This window comes from Tamandua tetradactyla, chromosome 1, assembly GCF_023851605.1.
Source record: "Tamandua tetradactyla isolate mTamTet1 chromosome 1, mTamTet1.pri, whole genome shotgun sequence".
Lineage (NCBI taxonomy): Eukaryota > Metazoa > Chordata > Mammalia > Pilosa > Myrmecophagidae > Tamandua > Tamandua tetradactyla.
This window is the reverse complement of record NC_135327.1, coordinates 234,229,289-234,249,010: the sequence shown is the minus strand read 5'-3', so window position 1 is coordinate 234,249,010 and position 19,722 is coordinate 234,229,289. Positions and strand designations below refer to the sequence as shown.

General features: G+C 40.0%; 1 protein-coding gene across 4 annotated transcripts in view; it reads right to left on the bottom strand.

Annotated features, from left to right (window-relative positions):
• The window catches only part of ITGA8 (integrin subunit alpha 8), a 184,166-nt gene that overhangs the window by 83,118 nt on the left and 81,326 nt on the right, over positions 1 to 19,722 (bottom strand). For all 4 annotated transcript variants that reach the window (XM_077155080.1, XM_077155091.1, XM_077155095.1 and 1 more), the window contains 2 exons: positions 13,825 to 13,870; positions 12,411 to 12,518 (listed from right to left, as the gene is read on the bottom strand). In XM_077155080.1, coding sequence (XP_077011195.1) covers positions 12,411 to 12,518; positions 13,825 to 13,870 — 154 coding nt within the window. The remainder of the gene's footprint in view (positions 1 to 12,410; positions 12,519 to 13,824; positions 13,871 to 19,722) is intronic.

The following is a 19,722-nucleotide window of genomic DNA, read 5'->3' as shown; positions in this document are numbered from 1 at the left end:
GCAAATACCTCGAGGCGAATGAAAATGAAAACACAACATATCAAAACTTATGGGACGCAGCAAAGGCAGTGCTAAGAGGGAAATTTATTGCCCTAAATGCCTATATCAGAAAAGAAGAAAAGGCAAAAATTCAGGAATTAACTATCCATTTGGAAGAACTGCAGAAAGAACAGCAAACTAATCCCAAAGCAAGCAAAAGGAAAGAAATAACAAAGATTAGAGCAGAAATAAATGAAATTGAAAACATGAAAACAATAGAGAAAATCAATAAGGCCAGAAGTTGGTTCTATGAGAAAATCAATAAGATTGATGGGCCCTTAGCAAGATTGACAAAGAGAAGAGAGAGGATGCAAATAAATAAGATCAGAAATGGAAGAGGAGACATAACTACTGACCTCACAGAAATAAAGGAGGTAATAACAGGATACTATGAACAACTTTACGCTAATAAATACAACAATTTAGAGGAAATGGATGGGTTCCTGGAAAGACATGAACAACCAACTTTGACTCAAGAAGACATAGATGACCTCAACAAACCAATCACAAGTAAAGAAATTGAATCAGTCATTCAAAAGCTTCCTAAAAAGAAAAGTCCAGGACCAGACGGCTTCACATCTGAATTCTATCAAACATTCCAGAAAGAATTAGTACCAACTCTCCTCAAACTCTTCAATAAAATCGAAGCGGAGGGAAAACTACCTAATTCATTCTATGAAGTCAACATCATCCTCATACCAAAACCAGGCAAAGATATTACAAAAAAAGAAAACTGCAGGCCAATCTCTCTAATGAATATAGATGCAAAAATCCTCAATAAAATTCTAGCAAATCGTATCCAACAACACATTAAAAGAATTATACATCATGACCAAGTAGGATTCATCCCAGGTATGCAAGGATGGTTCAACATAAGAAAATCAATTAATGTAATACACCATATTAACAAATCAAAGCAGAAAAATCACATGATCATCTCAATTGATGCAGAGAAGGCATTTGACAAGATTCAACATCCTTTCCTGCTGAAAACACTTCAAAGGATAGGAATACAAGGGAACTTCCTTAAAATGATAGAGGGAATATATGAAAAACCCACAGCTAATATCATCCTCAATGGGGAAAAATTGAAAACTTTCCCCCTAAGATCAGGAACAAGACAAGGATGTCCACTATCACCACTATTATTCAACATTGTGTTGGAGGTTCTAGCCAGAGCAATTAGACAAGAAAAAGAAATACAAGGCATCAAAATAGGAAAGGAAGAAGTAAAACTATCACTGTTTGCAGACGATATGATACTATACGTCGAAAACCCGGAAAAATCCACAACAAAACTACTAGAGCTAATAAATGAGTACAGCAAAGTAGCAGGTTACAAGATCAATATTCAAAAATCTGTAGCATTTCTATACACTAGCAATGAACAATCGGAGGGGGAAATCAAGAAACGAATCCCATTTACAATTGCAACTAAAAGAATAAAATACCTAGGAATAAATTTAACTAAAGAGACAAAAAACCTATATAAAGAAAACTACAAAAAACTGCTAAAAGAAATCACAGAAGACCTAAATAGATGGAAGGGCATACCGTGTTCATGGATTGGAAGACTAAATATAGTTAAGATGTCAATCCTACCTAAATTGATTTACAGATTCAATGCAATACCAATCAAAATCCCAACAACTTATTTTTCAGAAATAGAAAAACCAATAAGCAAATTTATCTGGAAGGGCAGGGTGCCCCAAATTGCTAAAAACATCTTGAGGAAAAAAAACGAAGCTGGAGGTCTTGCACTGCCTGACTTTAAGGCATATTATGAAGCCACAGTGGTCAAAACAGCATGGTATTGGCATAAAGATAGATATATCGACCAATGGAATCGAATAGAGTGCTCAAATATAGACCCTCTCATCTATGGACATTTGATCTTTGATAAGGCAGTCAAGCCAACTCACCTGGGACAGAACAGTCTCTTCAATAAATGGTGCCTAGAGAACTGGATATCCATATGCAAAAGAATGAAAGAAGACCCATATCTCACACCCTACACAAAAGCTAACTCAAAATGGATCAAAGATCTAAACATTAGGTCTAAGACCATAAAACAGTTAGAGGAAAATGTAGGGAGATATCTTATGAATCTTACAATTGGAGGCAGTTTTATGGACCTTAAACCTAAAGCAAGAGCACTGAAGAAGGAAATAAATAAATGGGAACTCTTCAAAATTAAACACTTTTGTGCATCAAAGAACTTCATCAAGAAAGTAGAAAGACAGCCCATTGATACACAATGGGAATCAATATTTGGAAACGACATATCAGATAAAGGTCTAGTATCCAGAATTTATAATGAGATTGTTCAACTCAATAACAAAAAGACAGCCAACCCAATTACAAAATGGGAAAAAGACTTGAATAGACACCTCTCAGAGGAGGAAATACAAATGGCCAAAAGGCACATGAAGAGATGCTCAATGTCCCTGGCCATTAGAGAAATGCAAATCAAAACCACAATGAGATATCATCTCACACCCACCAGAATGGCCATTATCAACAAAACAGAAAATGGCAAGTGCTGGAGAGGATGCAGTGAAAGAGGCACACTTATCCACTGTTGGTGGGAATGTCAAATGGTGCAACCACTGTGGAAGGCAGTTTGGTGGTTCCTCAAAAAGCTGAATATAGAATTGCCATACGACCCAGCAATACCATTGCTGGGAATCTACTCAAAGGAATTAAGGGCAAAAACTCAAATGGACATTTGCACACCAATGTTTATAGCAGCGTTATTTACAATTGCAAAGAGATGGAAACAGCCAAAATGTCCATCAACAGACGAGTGGCTAAACAAACTGTGGTATATACATACAATGGAATATTATGCAGCTTTAAGGCAGGATAAACTTATGAAGCATGTAATAACATGGATGGACCTAGAGAACATTATGCTGAGTGAGTCTAGCCAAAAACTAAAAGACAAATACTGTATGGTCTGGTCCCAATGATGTGAATCGACACTCGAGAATAAACTTGGAATATGTCATTGGTAACAGAGTTCAGCAGGAGTTAGAAACAGGGTAAGATAATGGGTAATTGGAGCTGATGGGATACAGACTGTGCAACAGGACTAGATACAAAAACTCAAAAATGGACAGCACAATAATACCTAATTGTAAAGTAATCATGTTAAAACACTGAATGAAGCTGCATCCGAGCTATATGTTTTTGTTTTGTTTTGTTTTGTTTTGTTCTTACTATTATTACTTTTATTTTTTTTGTCTATATTAACATTCTATATCTTTTTCGGTTATATTGCTAGTTCTTCTAAACCGATGCAAATGTACTAAGAAACGATGATCATGCACCTATGTGATGATGTTAAGAATTACTGATTGCATATGTAGAATGGTAAGATTTCTAAAAAAAAAAAAAATGGACAGCACAATACTACCTAATTGTAATGTAATTATGTTAAAACACTGAATGAAGCTGCATCTGAGCTATAGTTTTTTTTTTATATATTTTTGTATTTTTTAGTTTTATTTTTATTTTTTCTCTATATTATCATTTTATTTCTTTTTCTGTTGTCTTGCTATTTCTTTTTCTAAATCGATGCATATGTACTAAGAAATGATGATCATACATCTATGTGATGATATTAAGAATTACTGATTGCATATGTAGAATGGAATGATTTCTAAATGTTGTGTTAGTTAATTTTTTTTAATTAATAATAAAAAAAAAGACTTGCATGAGAATGATAGAGGGAGGAGGGCTGGGGACATATATGAAATCAGAAAGAAAGATAGATGTTAAAGATCAAGATGGTATAACCTAGGAATGCCTAGAGTGTATAATAATAGTGAAATGTACAATGTACAAATTTTAAAAATGTTTTTTCATGAGGAAGCAAAAAGGAATGTCATTATTGCAGGGTGCTGAAAATAGATGATAATTAATACTTTAAAATGTCACCTTATGTGTGAGACTAAAGCAAAAAATGTTTATTTGTTACAAAATTTAGATTTTGACTAGAGCATTTCCTAATATAACTCATGTAGATAGTTTGATCGAATGTCATAAGTACTTGGAATCTCAGGTAGCACATGAGATTTTGTTGGTTTGTCCAGAGTGATGCCCCGATGAATCCCAGAGTGATTTGATCAGTGACTGGAAAAGTATTTGCAAGCCCCCTTTGGGGAATGGTGAGAGCGGGGAGAAATTCAACTTCAAGTTGAATTCTTGATATTCTCACAAGCAGTGTGGACAACCAAAGCTATGGGCTGAGCCCCCAGTCTTGGGGTTTGTTCATATGAAACTTAACCCCACAAAGGATAGGTCAAGTCTACTTAAAATTTAGGCCTAAGAGTCACCCCCAAAAGAGCCTCTTTTGTTGCTCAGATGTGGCCTCTCTCTCCAGCCAACATGACGAGCAGTCTCACCACCCTCCCCTTCTCTGCGTGGGACATGACTCCCAGGGGTGTGGACATTCCTGGCAATGTGGGACAGTGATCCTGGAATGAGCTGAGACTCAGCATCAAGGGAATGAGAAAAACCCTAGAATGAGCTGAGAATTAACATCAAGGGATTGAGAGAACCTTCTCGACCAAAGGGGGAAGAATGAAATGAGACCAAGTGTCAATGGCTGAGAGATTCTAAACAGAGTCGAGAGGTTATCCTGGAGGTTATTCTTATGCATTAAGTAGATATCACCCTGTTGTTCAAGATGTAGTAGAGAGGCTGGAGGGAACTGCCTGAAAACGTACAGCTGTGTTCCAGTAGCCATGTTTGTTGATGATGATTGAACAATGATATAGCTTTCACAATGAGACTCTGTGAATGTGAAAACCTTGTGTCTGATGCTCCTTTTAGCTACTATATCAACAGAAGAGTAGAACATATGGAATAAAAATAAATAATAGGGGTAACAAATGTTAAATTTAGTTTGAAATGCTAGTGGTAAATGAAAGTGAGGGGTGGGGCATATGGTATGTATAATCTTTTTTTTCTCTTATCATTTTATTTCTTTTTCTGAATCGATACAAATGTTCTAAGAAATGATGAATACGCAACTATGTGATGATATTAAGAATTACTGATTGTACATGTAGAATGGAATGATATCTTAATGTTTTGTTTGTTAATTTTTTTAATTAATGAAAAAAGTTTTAAAAAAAAAATCTTCCTACAAAGAAAAGCCCAGGGCCAGATGGCTTCATGAGGGAATTTTATCAAACATTCCAAAAAGAAATAACAAATTCTGCTCAAATTTTTCCAAAAAATTGAGGAAAAAGGAGCTCTACCTAACTCATTTTACAAAACTACTATCATTTTAATACCAAAACTAGGTAAAGATGCTATAAGAAAGGAAAATTACAGGCCAATCTCCCTAATGAACATATATGCAAAAATTCTCAATAAAATATTAACAAACTGAATCCAACAACATGTTAAAAGAATTACACACCAAGTGGGGTTTATACCAGGAATGCAAGGATGGTTCAACAAAGAAAATCCATTAATGTAATACAACACATTAACAAATCGAAAGGGAAAAATCACATGACCATCTCGATTGATGCTGAAAAAGCATTCAACAAAATTCAGCATCCTCTTCTGATAAAAACACTCCAAAAGATAGGAATCAAAGGTAACTACCTAAATATGATAAAGGGAATATATGAAAAACCAATAGCCAGCATTATACTCAATGGACAGAGACTGAAAGCTTCCCCCTAAGATCAGGAACAAGACAAGGACACCCACTGTCGTCACTGTTATTCAACATTGTGCTAGAAGTTCTAGCTAGAGCAGTCAGGCAGGACAAAGAAATAAAAGCATCCAAATTAAAAGGAAGAAGCAAAACTCTCATTATTTGCAGATGATATGATACTATACTTGAAAATCCTGGGAAATCTAAAGCAAAGTTACTTGAGCTGATAAACAAATTCAGCAAGGTGGCAGGATATAAAATTAATGTGCATAAATCAGTAACATTCTATGCACAAGCAATGACCTAGCTGAAGAGTCAATTCAGGAAAAAATTCCATTCAAAATAGCAACTAAAAGAATCAAGTACTTAGGAATGAACTTAACTAGGGACATAAAGGACTTGTACACAGAAAACTAAATAACTAAATTGCTGAAAGAAAATCAAAGGAGATTTAAAGAGGTGGAAAGACATTCCCTGCTCATGGATAAGACTAAATATAGTTAAGATGTCAATTCTCCCCAAACTGATCTACAGATTCAACACAGTACCAATCAAAATTCCAACAACCTACTTTGAAGATTTGGAAAAGCTAATTACCAATTCATCTGGAAGGGAAAAAGACCCCAAATAGCTAAAAGCATCCTAAAAATGAAGAATGAAGTGGGAGGATTAACACTCTCTGACATTAAAACCTATTATAAAGCCAGAGTAGTCAAAACAGCACGGTACTGGCATAAAGACAGAAATATTGACCAATGGAATCAAATCGAGAGTGCAGAAATAGACCACCAAGTCTATAGTCAACTGATTTTTGACAAGGTTCCCAAATCCTCTGAACTGGGACAAAACAGTCTTTTCAATAATTGGGCATGGAAGAACTGGATATCAATAGCCAAAAGTATGACAGAGTGTACCTATCTTACACCCTACACAAAAATTAACTCAAAGTGGATCAAGTACCTAATTATATGAACTAGCACCATAAAGCTTCTAGAAGAAAATGTAGGGAAACATCTTCAAGACCAAATAATAGGAGGTAGCTTCCTCAACTTTACACCCAAAACACAAGCAACAAAAGAAAAAAATAGATAAATGGGAACTCCTCAAAATCAAATGCTTCTGCACCTCAAAAGACTTTGTCAAAAAGGTGAAGAGGCAGCCAATTCAATAGAGAAAATATTTGGAAATCACATATTGGAAATGATTTGATTTCCTCTATATACAGAGAAATCATACAACTCAACAACAAAAGAACAAACAGCCTAATTACAAAATGGGCTAAAGATACAAATAGGCATTTTTCTGAAGAGCAAATACAGATGGCTCAAAAGCACATGAAGAGATGCTCATTTTCACTGGCTATAAGGGAAATGCAGATCAAGACTACAATAAGATAGCTATACTCACACCTTTAAGAGTGGCTGCTATTAAACAAACAGGAAAGTATAAATGTTGGAGAGGTTATGGAAAAACTGGGACACTTACACACTGCTGATGGGAATAAATAACAGTGGAGCCACTATGGAAGACTGTTTGGTGGTTCCTTAGGAAACTAAATATCGAGCTGTCCTATGACCCAGCAATAGCACTACTTGCTATATGCCATAAGAGCTGAAAGCAATGACACAAGCAGACATTTGCACACCGATGTTCATAGCAGCATTATTCACAATTGCCAAAAGAAGGAAACAAACCAAATGCCCATCAACAGACGAGTGGATCAATAAAATGTGGTACATACATATGATGGAGTATTATGCAGCAGTAAGACAAAATGATGTTCTGAAGCACATGACAATATAGATGAGCCTTGAGGACATAATGCTAAGTGAAATTAGCCAGACAAAAAAAGGACAGATACTGTATGATTCCACTTTTATGACCAGCATAAAGGTATAATCAGAGGCTTATATTACAGAATATAAGGAACTTAGAGATACATAGAAGCTAGAGATGGGTGAACCATTAGCTAATGAGGTTGAACTCCAATGCAAGGGAATAGATAGGAGTGAAGGTGGTTCCCTAGTGGGCCTGTAAGTAATATTACCGTATTGAAAATGAACAAGATTGAAAGGGGTTGTATTGACCTATGTGTCCCACTGGTTAACACTAGAAATATGATTTAGTTCTTGCAAGAATTACTTCAAAGATACGATTCTTGTACACGGAGTGTTCAAGTCCAGGATACAGGGGAGAAAATGCTATTGCATGCTATGAGTTATGTTCCAAAGGAAACCACCAGCACTACCACAGAAACAGCAGAGGTATATAATGGGGGGAGGGACAAGAGTTAAGAGGACGTTTAGATTTCCTATTTGGCAAGGGTGTCTTTATTGGTTTTCTTTCTCTTGGGAAGAAATTATCTAAAATTGAGAATGTTGATGGCCTATGGACTTGTGGCCCTATATATGATGCCTGATGAGTGCAGGTGGCTGAAGGATGCACAGAGGGAGAAGCAGATTGGCAAACGATGGTGTATACTTACGAATGAAGGCTGTGCTGCTACAAAAAGGAACACAGTCATAAGGCATGCAATGTGTGAATGAATATGCGGGACATTTGATGAGACAAAATAAGCCAGAAACAAAGGAACAAGAATGGTATGGTCACCTTTAGAAAATGCTTTTAAGTAAACAGGGGTCTAGATTGTAAGCTTTTAGAGCAGACACATTAAGTCCAGAGTGGTGATTATTATTTCCGAATTTTGAGAGGCTGTTATATATATATAAGCTGACACTTAGAGGTAAGAACAAATCCAAATAGGTTGGGGTTAAAGTAATTCAGAACACAGGGGTAAGGAAGACAGTGTTCATAGTTTAGAACCACACATACTCTTTGAGACCAATGAAAGAAAGGTTTATTTGGTCTGGAACTGAAATTTTCTGTACTGCATAATCTAATCCAACCTATCTGTATAGCTCATTTGAACAACTGAAACACAGGGAGCCCAGAATAAGAAAGAGGTCCTTTAATCCTGTATAGATTGTTGTAATGCTTGGATATATCCTAGAGTATATTAAACAGATAAATAAAAAAGTATTGGCAAAGTCCCCTGAGGGATGGGAGAAAGAACAGGGAACTATTAAACCTTATCATCAGGGAACCCCCTGATAATGTGTCAAACATTAGGGATGCCCAACTCAATAGGCCATGCCCTCGATCATGAGGCTTACGCTTGTGAAGTTATGTAGGAAGCAGAGAAGCTTAGCCTACCTATAGGCATGCCTAAGAGTTACTTCTGGAGGACCTCATTTGTTGCTCAGATGTGGCCTCAGTCTCTTTAAGCCCAACTCTGCAAGTGAAATCATTGCCCACCCCCTACATGGGATATGACATCCAGGGGTGAAAGTCTCCCTGGCAACGTGGGAGATGACTCCCAGGGATGAATCCAGACCTGGCACAGTGGGATCAACAATTCCATCCTGATCAAAAGGGGAAAAAAAGTGTAATTAATAAAGTATCAGTGACAGAGAAGAGTTCAAATAGAGTGGAGAGGCTACTCTGGAGGTTCTTCTTATGCAAGCTTCAGGTAGACCTTGCTACCCATCATAACCTGCCAACCTCCAACCAGGACCATTCCAACCAATCCTAAAGAACATCTGGGGCGATATATAAGATTCCACAAGGGTACAGGCACTAGAGGAACTTTCCAGAAACCTACATCCTCTAGATGGGTCCCTGGTCCAGATAAGTCCTGAAACATAGCAAAGCCTCTCCAGAACATCAGATAGGTTCATCTCCCTACCCCATATTAGTGACAGACCCTTCCAATATAAAAAATTTAGAACTGCTATAGCCCAAACACCCCTAAAGAGAAGGATGGAAAGATGAAAGGTGATGGTGGAGTTATACATAGAAGATAGGATTTAACAAGTGAATATGAATGCTGAATCATTAAATTGATATCTCTTTTAGTCTCCATTATTTTAGAACAGCTAGAAGTAAAAACCTAAAATTGTGGAATTGTAACCCATGTCAAAGTCTGAAGTATGTTCTACAACTAATTGTGGTGCTGTGCTTTGAAATTTATAGCTTTTTTGTATATATGTTATTTTTCACAAAAAAGAAGTTAAAAAATTGATTGTGATGATGAAAAAAATATTTAAGCCCTCTAGCCTCCTATATTCTGGAGCAGCTGGAAGAAGAATTATGAGAGGATCGTACGAAAGCCCGTGACAAACTCTGGGATCTGTCCTGTAACTACTTGTGGAAGAGTCCTTAGAAAACTGGTGCTTTTTTATTGTTTTGCTTTGTATATATGTTATACTGTACAATTTAAAAAGTTAAAAAAAAAAAAAAAGTGGCCATCAAAGAAAATTCCAGGACCAGATGGTTTCACTGCTGAATTCTACTAAACACTTAAAGGAGTTCTAACACCAACTCTTCTCAAACTCTTCCAAAAATAGAAGAGGTAATATTTCCTAACTCACTCTATGAGTTCAGAATTACACCAATCCCAGAGACAGATGAAGACGGCACAAGAAAAGAAAATTACAGATCAATATCCCTCATGACTACAGAAGCAAAAATCCTCAAGAAAATACTGGCAAACTGAATCTAACAGTACATTAAAAGGAGTAAACACCATGTGCAAATGGGATTTATTCCAGGAATACAAAGATGGTTCAACATAAGAAAATTAATCAAATTATACACCAGTTGATTTTTGACAAAGGTGCCAAGTGCATTCAGTGGGAAAAGAGGTTTATCTTCAACATCAGCTCTGGGACAACTGGAAATCCACATGCAAAATAATGAATGTGGACCTCTACTTCTCACCACATATGAAAATCAACTCCAAATGGGTGAAGGACCTAAATATAAGAGCTAATACTATAAAACTCTTACAAGAAGACAAAAGGAAATAGCTTCAACTCCTGGTAGTAGGCACTGGATTTTAAAACTTTACATCAAAAGCATACGGAATAACAGAAATAATAGACAAAATAGTCTCATCATAATTTAAAACTTTTGTGCATCAAAGGACATTATTAATAAAGTGAAACGGCAACCTACCAAATAGGGAAAATAATTGGAAACCACTTCCAATATTAAGCCTGATAAAAGTTTAATATTCATAATATATAAGGAACTCCAAAACTCCACAAAAAATGCAAACAAGCCAAGTAAAAAATGGTCCAGGGACTTGAATAGACATTTCTGCAAACAAGACATAACAAATGGTCAGTAAGCACATGAAAAGATGCTCAACATCATTAGCCACTAGGGAAATGAAAATCAAAGTTACAAGATAGCACTTCACATAAACTACCATGGCTATGATTAAAAATAAAACTGTTGGCAAGGATCTGGAGAAACAGGAACCCTCATGCATTGTTGGTGGGAATTGAAAATGGTGCAGTTGCTGTGGAAAACAGTTTGGTGGTTTCTCAGAAAGTTAAACATAGAATTGCCGTATGCTCTGGCAATTCCACTCCTAGGCATGTACCAAAAAGAACATAAGCAAGGACTTAGGCAGATATTTGTACACCAATGTCCACTGCAGTTTTATTCACGACTGCCAGAAGGTGCCCAAGTGTCCACGAGCATGACTGGATAAAGGAGATGTGCTATATACACATATCCATACAATGGAATATTTCAGCCATAAAAAGAAGTACTACAAGGTGAATGTGTCCTGAAGACATCTGTTGAGTGAAATAAGCCAGACACAAAAGGACATATATTGTATGATTCCTTAAGAGGAATTAATATTAAATACTTAAAATCAGCAAATTCATAGAAACATAAAGCAGAATAGTGGTTTCAGGGTTGCAGGAATGGGGAATTATTGCTAAATGATAAGTCTGGGTTTGGGATGAAGAGAATAGTCTGGAAACAGTGGTCAAAGTTGCATAGTGTTGTCAATGCACTTAACGATAAAGAATTGTTCACTTAAAATAATTAAAATTATTTTTGTTATACATATTTTATACCATTAAAAATTAATTTATTATAGGGTGGGGGAAAACATAAGGAAGACTTCAAGTTGATAGATACACAGGCAACCTTCAAATAATCATTGAGCTTAATATTCAGTTTTATAAATTTTAAGTGTCCTGATTTTACTGCAGAAATTCTGAGTCTTTGGCTTCATAAAAAACAAGTTTGATCTGAAAGTTTCATGCAAAGAAATAAACTACTTTGCTATAAGGAAAAGTCAGTCTACTCTGCTGCCACTGTGTGCCACGTGCCTGGGGGACACTGCTGCTCTCAACATTTCCTCGAAGGAGTTCTGGGGGCTGTACACGCCCCCCTTGCTGTACCAGGGCTGGGAGGGGCGCGGGTTCTCCCCGCAGATTGGCCCCCGCAGCACCTCTGCCCCAAGCCCCTCTCACTGCTCTGGGGCATTTCCCAGCTATGCTCAGAAGCCACAGAGAGGACGTCCCTCCCGCACCAGAGGTACCGCTGGGGGCTCCTCTGTGTCCCGTGGGCACCCCCTCCTCCTGCCGGGCACCCCCTCCCGCCGGGCGCTCCCCTCCCATTGCGGCGTCCCGCAGGCGCCCCCTCCTCCCGCCAGGCGCCCCTCCCGCCTGGACGCCCCCTCCGCAGAGTTCTAGGGCTCCCGCCCCTTCCTACAGGGCTCTCCCCGTTCCTGCTGGGCACTCCCCCCAGGCACATCAGGCTCACCCGGGCCCCAGGGCCAACCCTGCCAGCCCGAGAGGGTTTGAGAAGTGCGGGGCTTACTCACCAGGCCACTGGCACAAGAGAGTCGGGAATCTGGCATGTTTTATTTTCCAGATTGATAACTGTCGGCTGCAGCAGGAGCTGGGCGTCCACAGTCACAACCGGCCTTGCTCTGAGGGGAAAGCGCAGGTTTCAATGGCCACTCCAGGGAGAGGCGGAAGGGCTCAGAAAACAAGTGCCAACCTTCCCAGACTCTGCCAGGAGTGCCCCTCCCTGAGTGAGCAGGTGGGCACCAAACTCAACTCAGAGCACGTCAGGGAGCTCATGGGGCGGATTCCTCAATGGAGAGGGCACAGGGCGTCCTGGACAAGCCGGCACCTGGCGGGTCAACTAGGGGAGTGGGCCCCTGGTGTCCTGACCGGAGCAGGCACAGGGTGTCCAGGCCAAGCGGGTACCGGGCGTCCCACCTGCAGTGAGCACCTGACGTCCTGACTGGAGTGGACACCTGATGTCCTGGTGGGCACCTGGCATTGCGTCCACCTCACTCCGGGAGTCTGCTGCCCTCTCCTGCAGCCACCACAGGGAGCCCCTTTGAGAACTCCCACTGCCTGGCCAGCCCTCCCTGCGCTGCTGGGTAAGGAGAGATACCCTCCAGTTGAGGCACCCCGGCGCTACGTTGCTGAGCGGGCTCCCGGCCAAGCACTCTCCCTCAGACCCCACCTCCCCGCCTGCCCTTTGAGCTAAGAGCTGGAAAGCCCATGAAAAAGTGAGAAGGAAGACATAAAAGGAGAGAAAGGAACTTAAATTTTTGAGTACCATCTACTTGTTACTATTCTGTTCACTTTGCATACAGATTTTCCCTTAATCATCACAATAAAAATAATCCTGTAAAAGTGGTGTCATTATCCCCACTTTACAGATGAAAAAACAGAGGCCAAGTTATAGGAACTTGACAAGGTTACTAATTTTGAGTTGAAGAAGGGCCACTCAGAGCGCAGGTCTGTCCTGCTGGGACTGCCCTCAATTCTTGCTCTCAGAGGCCCCTGGCTGGGTCTGTCCCTAATCCCAGGCCTAGACTCGCCCAGAGAGGCCAGGGTAAAAGGAGTGCTCCCCTCACATTGTAATGCACTTCCAAAAGAGAAATATTCAAATAAGAGTAAACTGAAAAAGTGCACATTTTATAGGGTCTGCTAAGATTCATATTTTAGCTAACAATAAGTTAAGTAGGGGCTGTAAGTTTGGTCATGAGATATGAGAACAAAAATAGAGAGAGTTGAAAAAAAGGGATAAAAGATTGAGTGCAAACATATCTACAAACTTAAAAAGGGGATGTAAATAATCTCCAAAATAAATAGATGGGATTTGTACTTACAGGCAAAATAGGAAAGGGGAAGGAGGGAGGAAGGAAAGAATGAGGGAGGGAAGGAAGGAAAAATGCACTCAAAACTGGAAGAATGTTTGCGTTGCCAACCACATACCTGTAAACAATGACTTTTCCTGTTCCAAATGCACCCACAAGTAAATCTAAAAAAGAACAGAGAACACATGCACGGTTTTTGCACAAACAACCTACTCAGTGCACAACCACAAGTACACAAATAACCCACTCGGCACACGGCCACAAGTGCACAAATACACTCTGCGCGTGACCACAATTGCACAAATAACCCACTCGGCGCACGACCACAAGTGCACAAATAAACTACTCAGCGCACAACCACAAGTGCACCCAGAGCATCTGAACTACTTTGTGCAGGCAGGGACACATGGAGCACGATCACTCGGATTCGGGGCCAAGTCCAGCGCACCCTGACACCCCAGTGCAACCCCCGACCTTCTGGTCCTGAGGGGCCTCCTAGAAGGCTCGGGTGCTCGCCAGAGCATTGCTGTCCCTGCCACCTAGACTCAAGATGCAAAATGGAAGGGCATGTGCCCAGTGCCCACTGTGGACAGGCTCCGCTTTACTCATTTGTCCAGCAGCCCCCATGAGGGGCGGGCGGCAGCCCTTGGCTCCTGGCCTGCAGAGGGAAGTGCTGACCTGCCACCATCATCATCATGTACAGCAACGGTGTACGTGCGGGGCCCCCGCTCGAGGCCAGGAATTGCCCGAGGTCACCCACCAGAGCAGAACTGCGCCTGGCAGAGCTGGTGCAGGGTGGGCGGGGCATGGAAAACAGACACGACCTTTCCGCCTTGCTCCAGCCCGCAGGGGCCTGCGCCACAGGTGATGTTCCTGCCAGATTTTACATGTGCTCTCAGAGGTCTTGGGAGGCACACATACCCACTCACAGGTGCACATGACACATGCACTCACATTCATGCACATATGCTCACAGACAACACACACACTCACACACGTGTGCACATGTTCTGAAACACACATGGCCAGACACATGCACATGTGCACATACTCAGATAACATACTTATACACTCACACATGCACACACACATGTGCACACACAGATAACACACCTGCACATGTGCATGTGTCTGTTGTGTGTGTACATTTGCCTGTGTCTGCATGTGCTAATTCATGGCATATGCACTCAGATTCATGTGCACACACTCACCAACACACATGCACATGTGCATACTCAGATAACATACTCATATACTCACACATGTGCACACACAGATACACCTACACACATTCATGCACACTCTCGCATGCACACATACTTCCAGGCACACATGAGTGTGAACGGGCATACTCCTAGGCACACACATGTAGACTCAGACTCACTTTCCCACACATATTCACCCACATGTGTATATTCACACACACCATGCTCACACACATGCATATACTGAAACACTCACACTTGCACACAAATGATCACGCAATGCCCATACTTACACACATGCACACTCATGCTCACAGGCTCCAGATTCTAGAAAACCTTTTATAAAGGAGGTAGACTTTTGATCAATCCAGGTAAGATTACCATTATAGGTAAGATTTCAATCGACAGCCTCCCAGCAGTCGTGGGAAGAGGCCTTTTCCTTTGGGAACAGGAGTTCCTCTTCCTAAGGGTAGGAATTTTCCTACTTTGGAAAATGAAATAACTGGCAAAATGGTCCACAATTTTCTTCATGAGAATGTGGCCACAGTTATTCAGAAGCCAAGAGAACAGTTATCTGCCACAAAAGCAGGCCTGGAAGACTTCCGGAGAAGATGGCGGCTTAGTAAGACGCGCGGGTCTTAGTTCCTCCTCCAGAAAAGCAACTAAAGAAACAGAAACAATACGAAACAGCTCCCGGAGTCACGACAGATACCAAAAAGACAGCGTACCCCATTCTGGAACAGCTGAACAGGCAGGGAGAATCTGCTGCGGTGAGATACCCAAGGGGCGCGCGTTTTCCCGGCCGGGGCGGCTGGCGACTGGGGTCCCCTCCACGCACGTGGCTCCCCGGTCTGACTGGGAACATTGGATAGCGGGGCCCTCCCGTCACGCCTGGCGTTTCGGGCCAGCTGGGCAATTGGGACCGGCACTCTCCCAAGCCGCGGCGGCCAGTGACCCCCACCTCCACGCGCGGTTTCCCAGGCCGACTGCCGTGCAGACAGACGAGCGCCACGAGCGCCACCTACTGGGCAGGAAAAGAAAAACAGAGCCCAGAGATTTCACAGAAAAAGCCTTCAACCAGCTGGGTCCCACACCCAGGGAAATCTGATCAAATGCCCAGACACCAGCAGAAAATAATGGATGATGCTCGGAAAATTGAAGATATGGCCCAGTCAAAGGAACAAACCAATAGTTCAAATGAGATACAGGAGCTGAGACAACTAATGCTGAATATACGAACAGAAATGGAAAAATTCTTCAAAAACCAAATCAATAAATTGAGGGAGGACATGAAGAAGACATGGGCTGAACAAAAAGAAGAAATAGAAAATCTGAAAAAACAAATCACAGAACTTATGGGAGTGAAGGACAAAGAAGAAAAAATGGAAAAAACAATGGATACCTACAATGGTAGATCTAAAGAGACAGAAGCTACAATTAGTGAACTGGAGGATGGAACATCTGAATCCCAAAAAGAAACAGAAACTATAGGGAAAAGAATGGAAAAACTTGAGCAGGGGATCAGGGAACTGAATGACAATATGAAGCGCACAAATATACGTGTTGTGGGTGTCCCAGAAGGAGAAGAGAAGGGAAAAGGAGGAGAAAAACTAATGGAAGAAATTCTCAATGAAAATTTCCCAACTCTTATGAAAGACCTAAATTTGCAGATCCAAGAAGTGCAGCGCACCCCAAAGAGAATAGACCCAAATAGGCGTTCTCCAAGACACTTACTAGTTAGAATGTCAGGGGTCAAAGAGAAAGAGAGGATCTTGAAAGCAGCAAGAGAAAAACAATCTGTCACATACAAGGGAAACCCAATAAGACTATGTGTAGATTTCTCAGCAGAAACCATGGAAGCTAGAAGACAGTGGGATGATATATTTAAATTACTAAAAGAGAAAAACTGCCAACCAAGACTCCTATATCCAGCAAAATTGTCCTTCAAAAATGAAGGAGAAATTAAAACATTTATAGACAAAAAGTCACTGAGAGAATTTGTGACCAAGAGACCAGCTCTGCAAGAAATACTAAAGGGAGCACTAGAGTCAGATATGAAAAGACAGAAGAGAGAGGTATGGAGTAAAGTGTAGAAAGAAGGAAAATCAGATATGATATATATAATACAAAAGCCAAAATGGTAGAGGAAAATATTATCCAAACAGTAATAATACTAAAAGTTCATGGACTGAATTTCCCAATCAAAAGACATAGAATGGCAGAATGGATTACGACCCAGCAATACCACTGCTAGGTATCTACTCAAGGGACTTAAGGGCAAAGACACAGACAGACATTTGCACACCAGTGTTTATAGCAGCATTATCTACAATTGCAAAGAGATGGAAACAGCCAAAATGTTCATCAACAGACGAGTGGCTAAACAAACTGTGGCGTATACCTACGATGGAATATTATGCAGCTTTAAGACAGACTAAACTTATGAAGCATGTAATAACATGGATGGACCTAGAGAACATTATGCTGAGTGAGTCTAGCCCAAAACTAAAGGACAAATACTGTAAGGTCCCACTGATGTGAACCGACATTCGAGAATCAGCTTGGAATATATCATTGGTAACAGAGACCAGCAGGAGTTAGAAACAGAGTAAGATAATGGGTAATTGGAGCTGAAGGGATACAGACTGTGCAACAGGACTAGATACAAACACTCAAAAATGGACAGCACAATAATACCTAAGTGTAATGTAACTAGGTTGGAACACTGAATGAAGCTGCACCTGAAATATGGTTTTTTGTTTGTTTGTTTGTGTGTTTGTATCTTTTGTTTTTGTTTTTTTCTTTTTCCTTTTTATATATATATATATTATTAGTATTATTATTTTAATTCTCTTCTCTATATTAACATTCTATATCTTTTTCTGCTGTTTTGCTAGTTCTTTTCCTAAATCGATGCAAATGTACTAAGAAATGATGATCATACATCTATGTGATGATACTAAGAATTACTGAGTGCATTTGTAGAATGGAATGATTTCTAAATGTTGTGTTAATTTCTTTTCTTTTTTTTTGATTAATAAAAAAATTTTTAAAAAAAGTCTATAAAAAAAAGAAGACACTAGAAGAGCAGAAAAAAGAATTTGAAAGAATAAATAGAAAAATAGATATCACAGAGAAAGATGCTGTAGATCAAATATAAAACATACTACAGAAACACAGCAGCAGATCTGAAGAGGTAGAAGAAAGAATTAGTGAATTAGAGGACAGGACAACAGATTTCAAATACTCAAAACAGCAAATGGCAAAAAAGATGGAAAAATTTGAATCTGACCTCAGGGAAATGATGGATAAAACAAAGTACACAAATATAAGAATCATTGCTGTCCCAGAAGGAAAAGAGAAGAGTTAAGGTCTAGGAAGACTAGTTGAGGATATAATGGGGGGAAACTTCCCAACCATTATAAAGAACATAAACATGCAAGTCAAAGAAGCTCAACAAACTTCAAATATAGAAAAAATTCAAATAGGCCTTCCCAAAGACATATACTAATCAGTCTGTCAAATGTTGAAGAGAAGCAGAAAATCCTAAAAGTGGCAAGCAAAAAACAATCCACTACATACAAGGGTAACCATGTAAGACTGAGTTCAGACTCCTCAACTGGCACTATAGAGGTGAGAAGGCAGTGGTATGATATATTTAAGATCCTGTAAGAGAAAGACTTTCAGCCAAGATTCTGTAACTAGCCAAATCGTCCTTCAAAACTGAGGGAGAGATTAAAATTTTCACAGACAAAAAATTGTACAAGAATTTATCAATAAGAGAATAGTCATACAAGAAATACTAAAGGGAGTTCTGGAGAGCCATGAGAACCACGAAAGCCCACAAAGCCACAGAACTTTGGAGATGAAGAAGGAAAATGCCCCAGGGGGAGCTTCATGAAAAAAGAACCCTGGAGAGAAAGCTAGCAGACATCACCATGTTCACCATGTGCCCTTCCAGTTGAGAGAGAAACCCTGAATGTCATCAGCCTTTCTTGAGTGAAAGAAGGCTCCTAAGGAAATCACAGTGAGACTGAGTCCTGGTAATATGGTTTCAGACATGTGCCCTTCTGAAGAAGGAGGATTCCATGCCCAGGGACTACCCAGGGTAAAGGAAGTCACGTGAGAAGCAGTTGGTTGTAAATTCACCACTTAGCCCAGTGCCTGGCACTTTTAAGTGCTCAACAACTACTTTTGTTGAATAAAAAAAAAATGAGTGAATCAGAAGAAAGAATGAAGAAAAGTGAACAGAGCCTGCAGCACCTGTGGGACACCATCATGTATACACATTGTGGGAATTCCAGAAGGAGAAGAAAGAGAGGAGCAGAGTGAATATTGAAAGATATGATGGCTTAAAACTTCCCAAATTTAATGACAGTCATGAATATACACATCCAAAATGCTCAGTGAATTCCAAACAGGATAAATGCAAATAGATCCACACCATGCAATGTTATAATCAAGTTGTCAAATCACGGAGATAAAGAGAGAATTCTCAAAACCACAAGAGAGAAGCAACTTGTCACATACAAGAGACCCTTCATAAAATTAAGTGCTGATTTCTCATTGGAAACCATGGAGGCAACAAGGCAGTAGCAAGATTTTATCTAAGATGCTGAAAGCAAAAAATTGCCAAAAATTCTATATATGGCAAAACTGTCTTTCAAAAATGAAATATAAACAAATGCTGAAGGACTTTGTCACCACTAGAAAGTCCCTACAAGATAGACTAAAGGGAGTTTTCTGTACGTTGAAAGGAAAGGACACTAGACAATTGACTGAAGCCATATGAAGAAATAAAGATCTCTGGT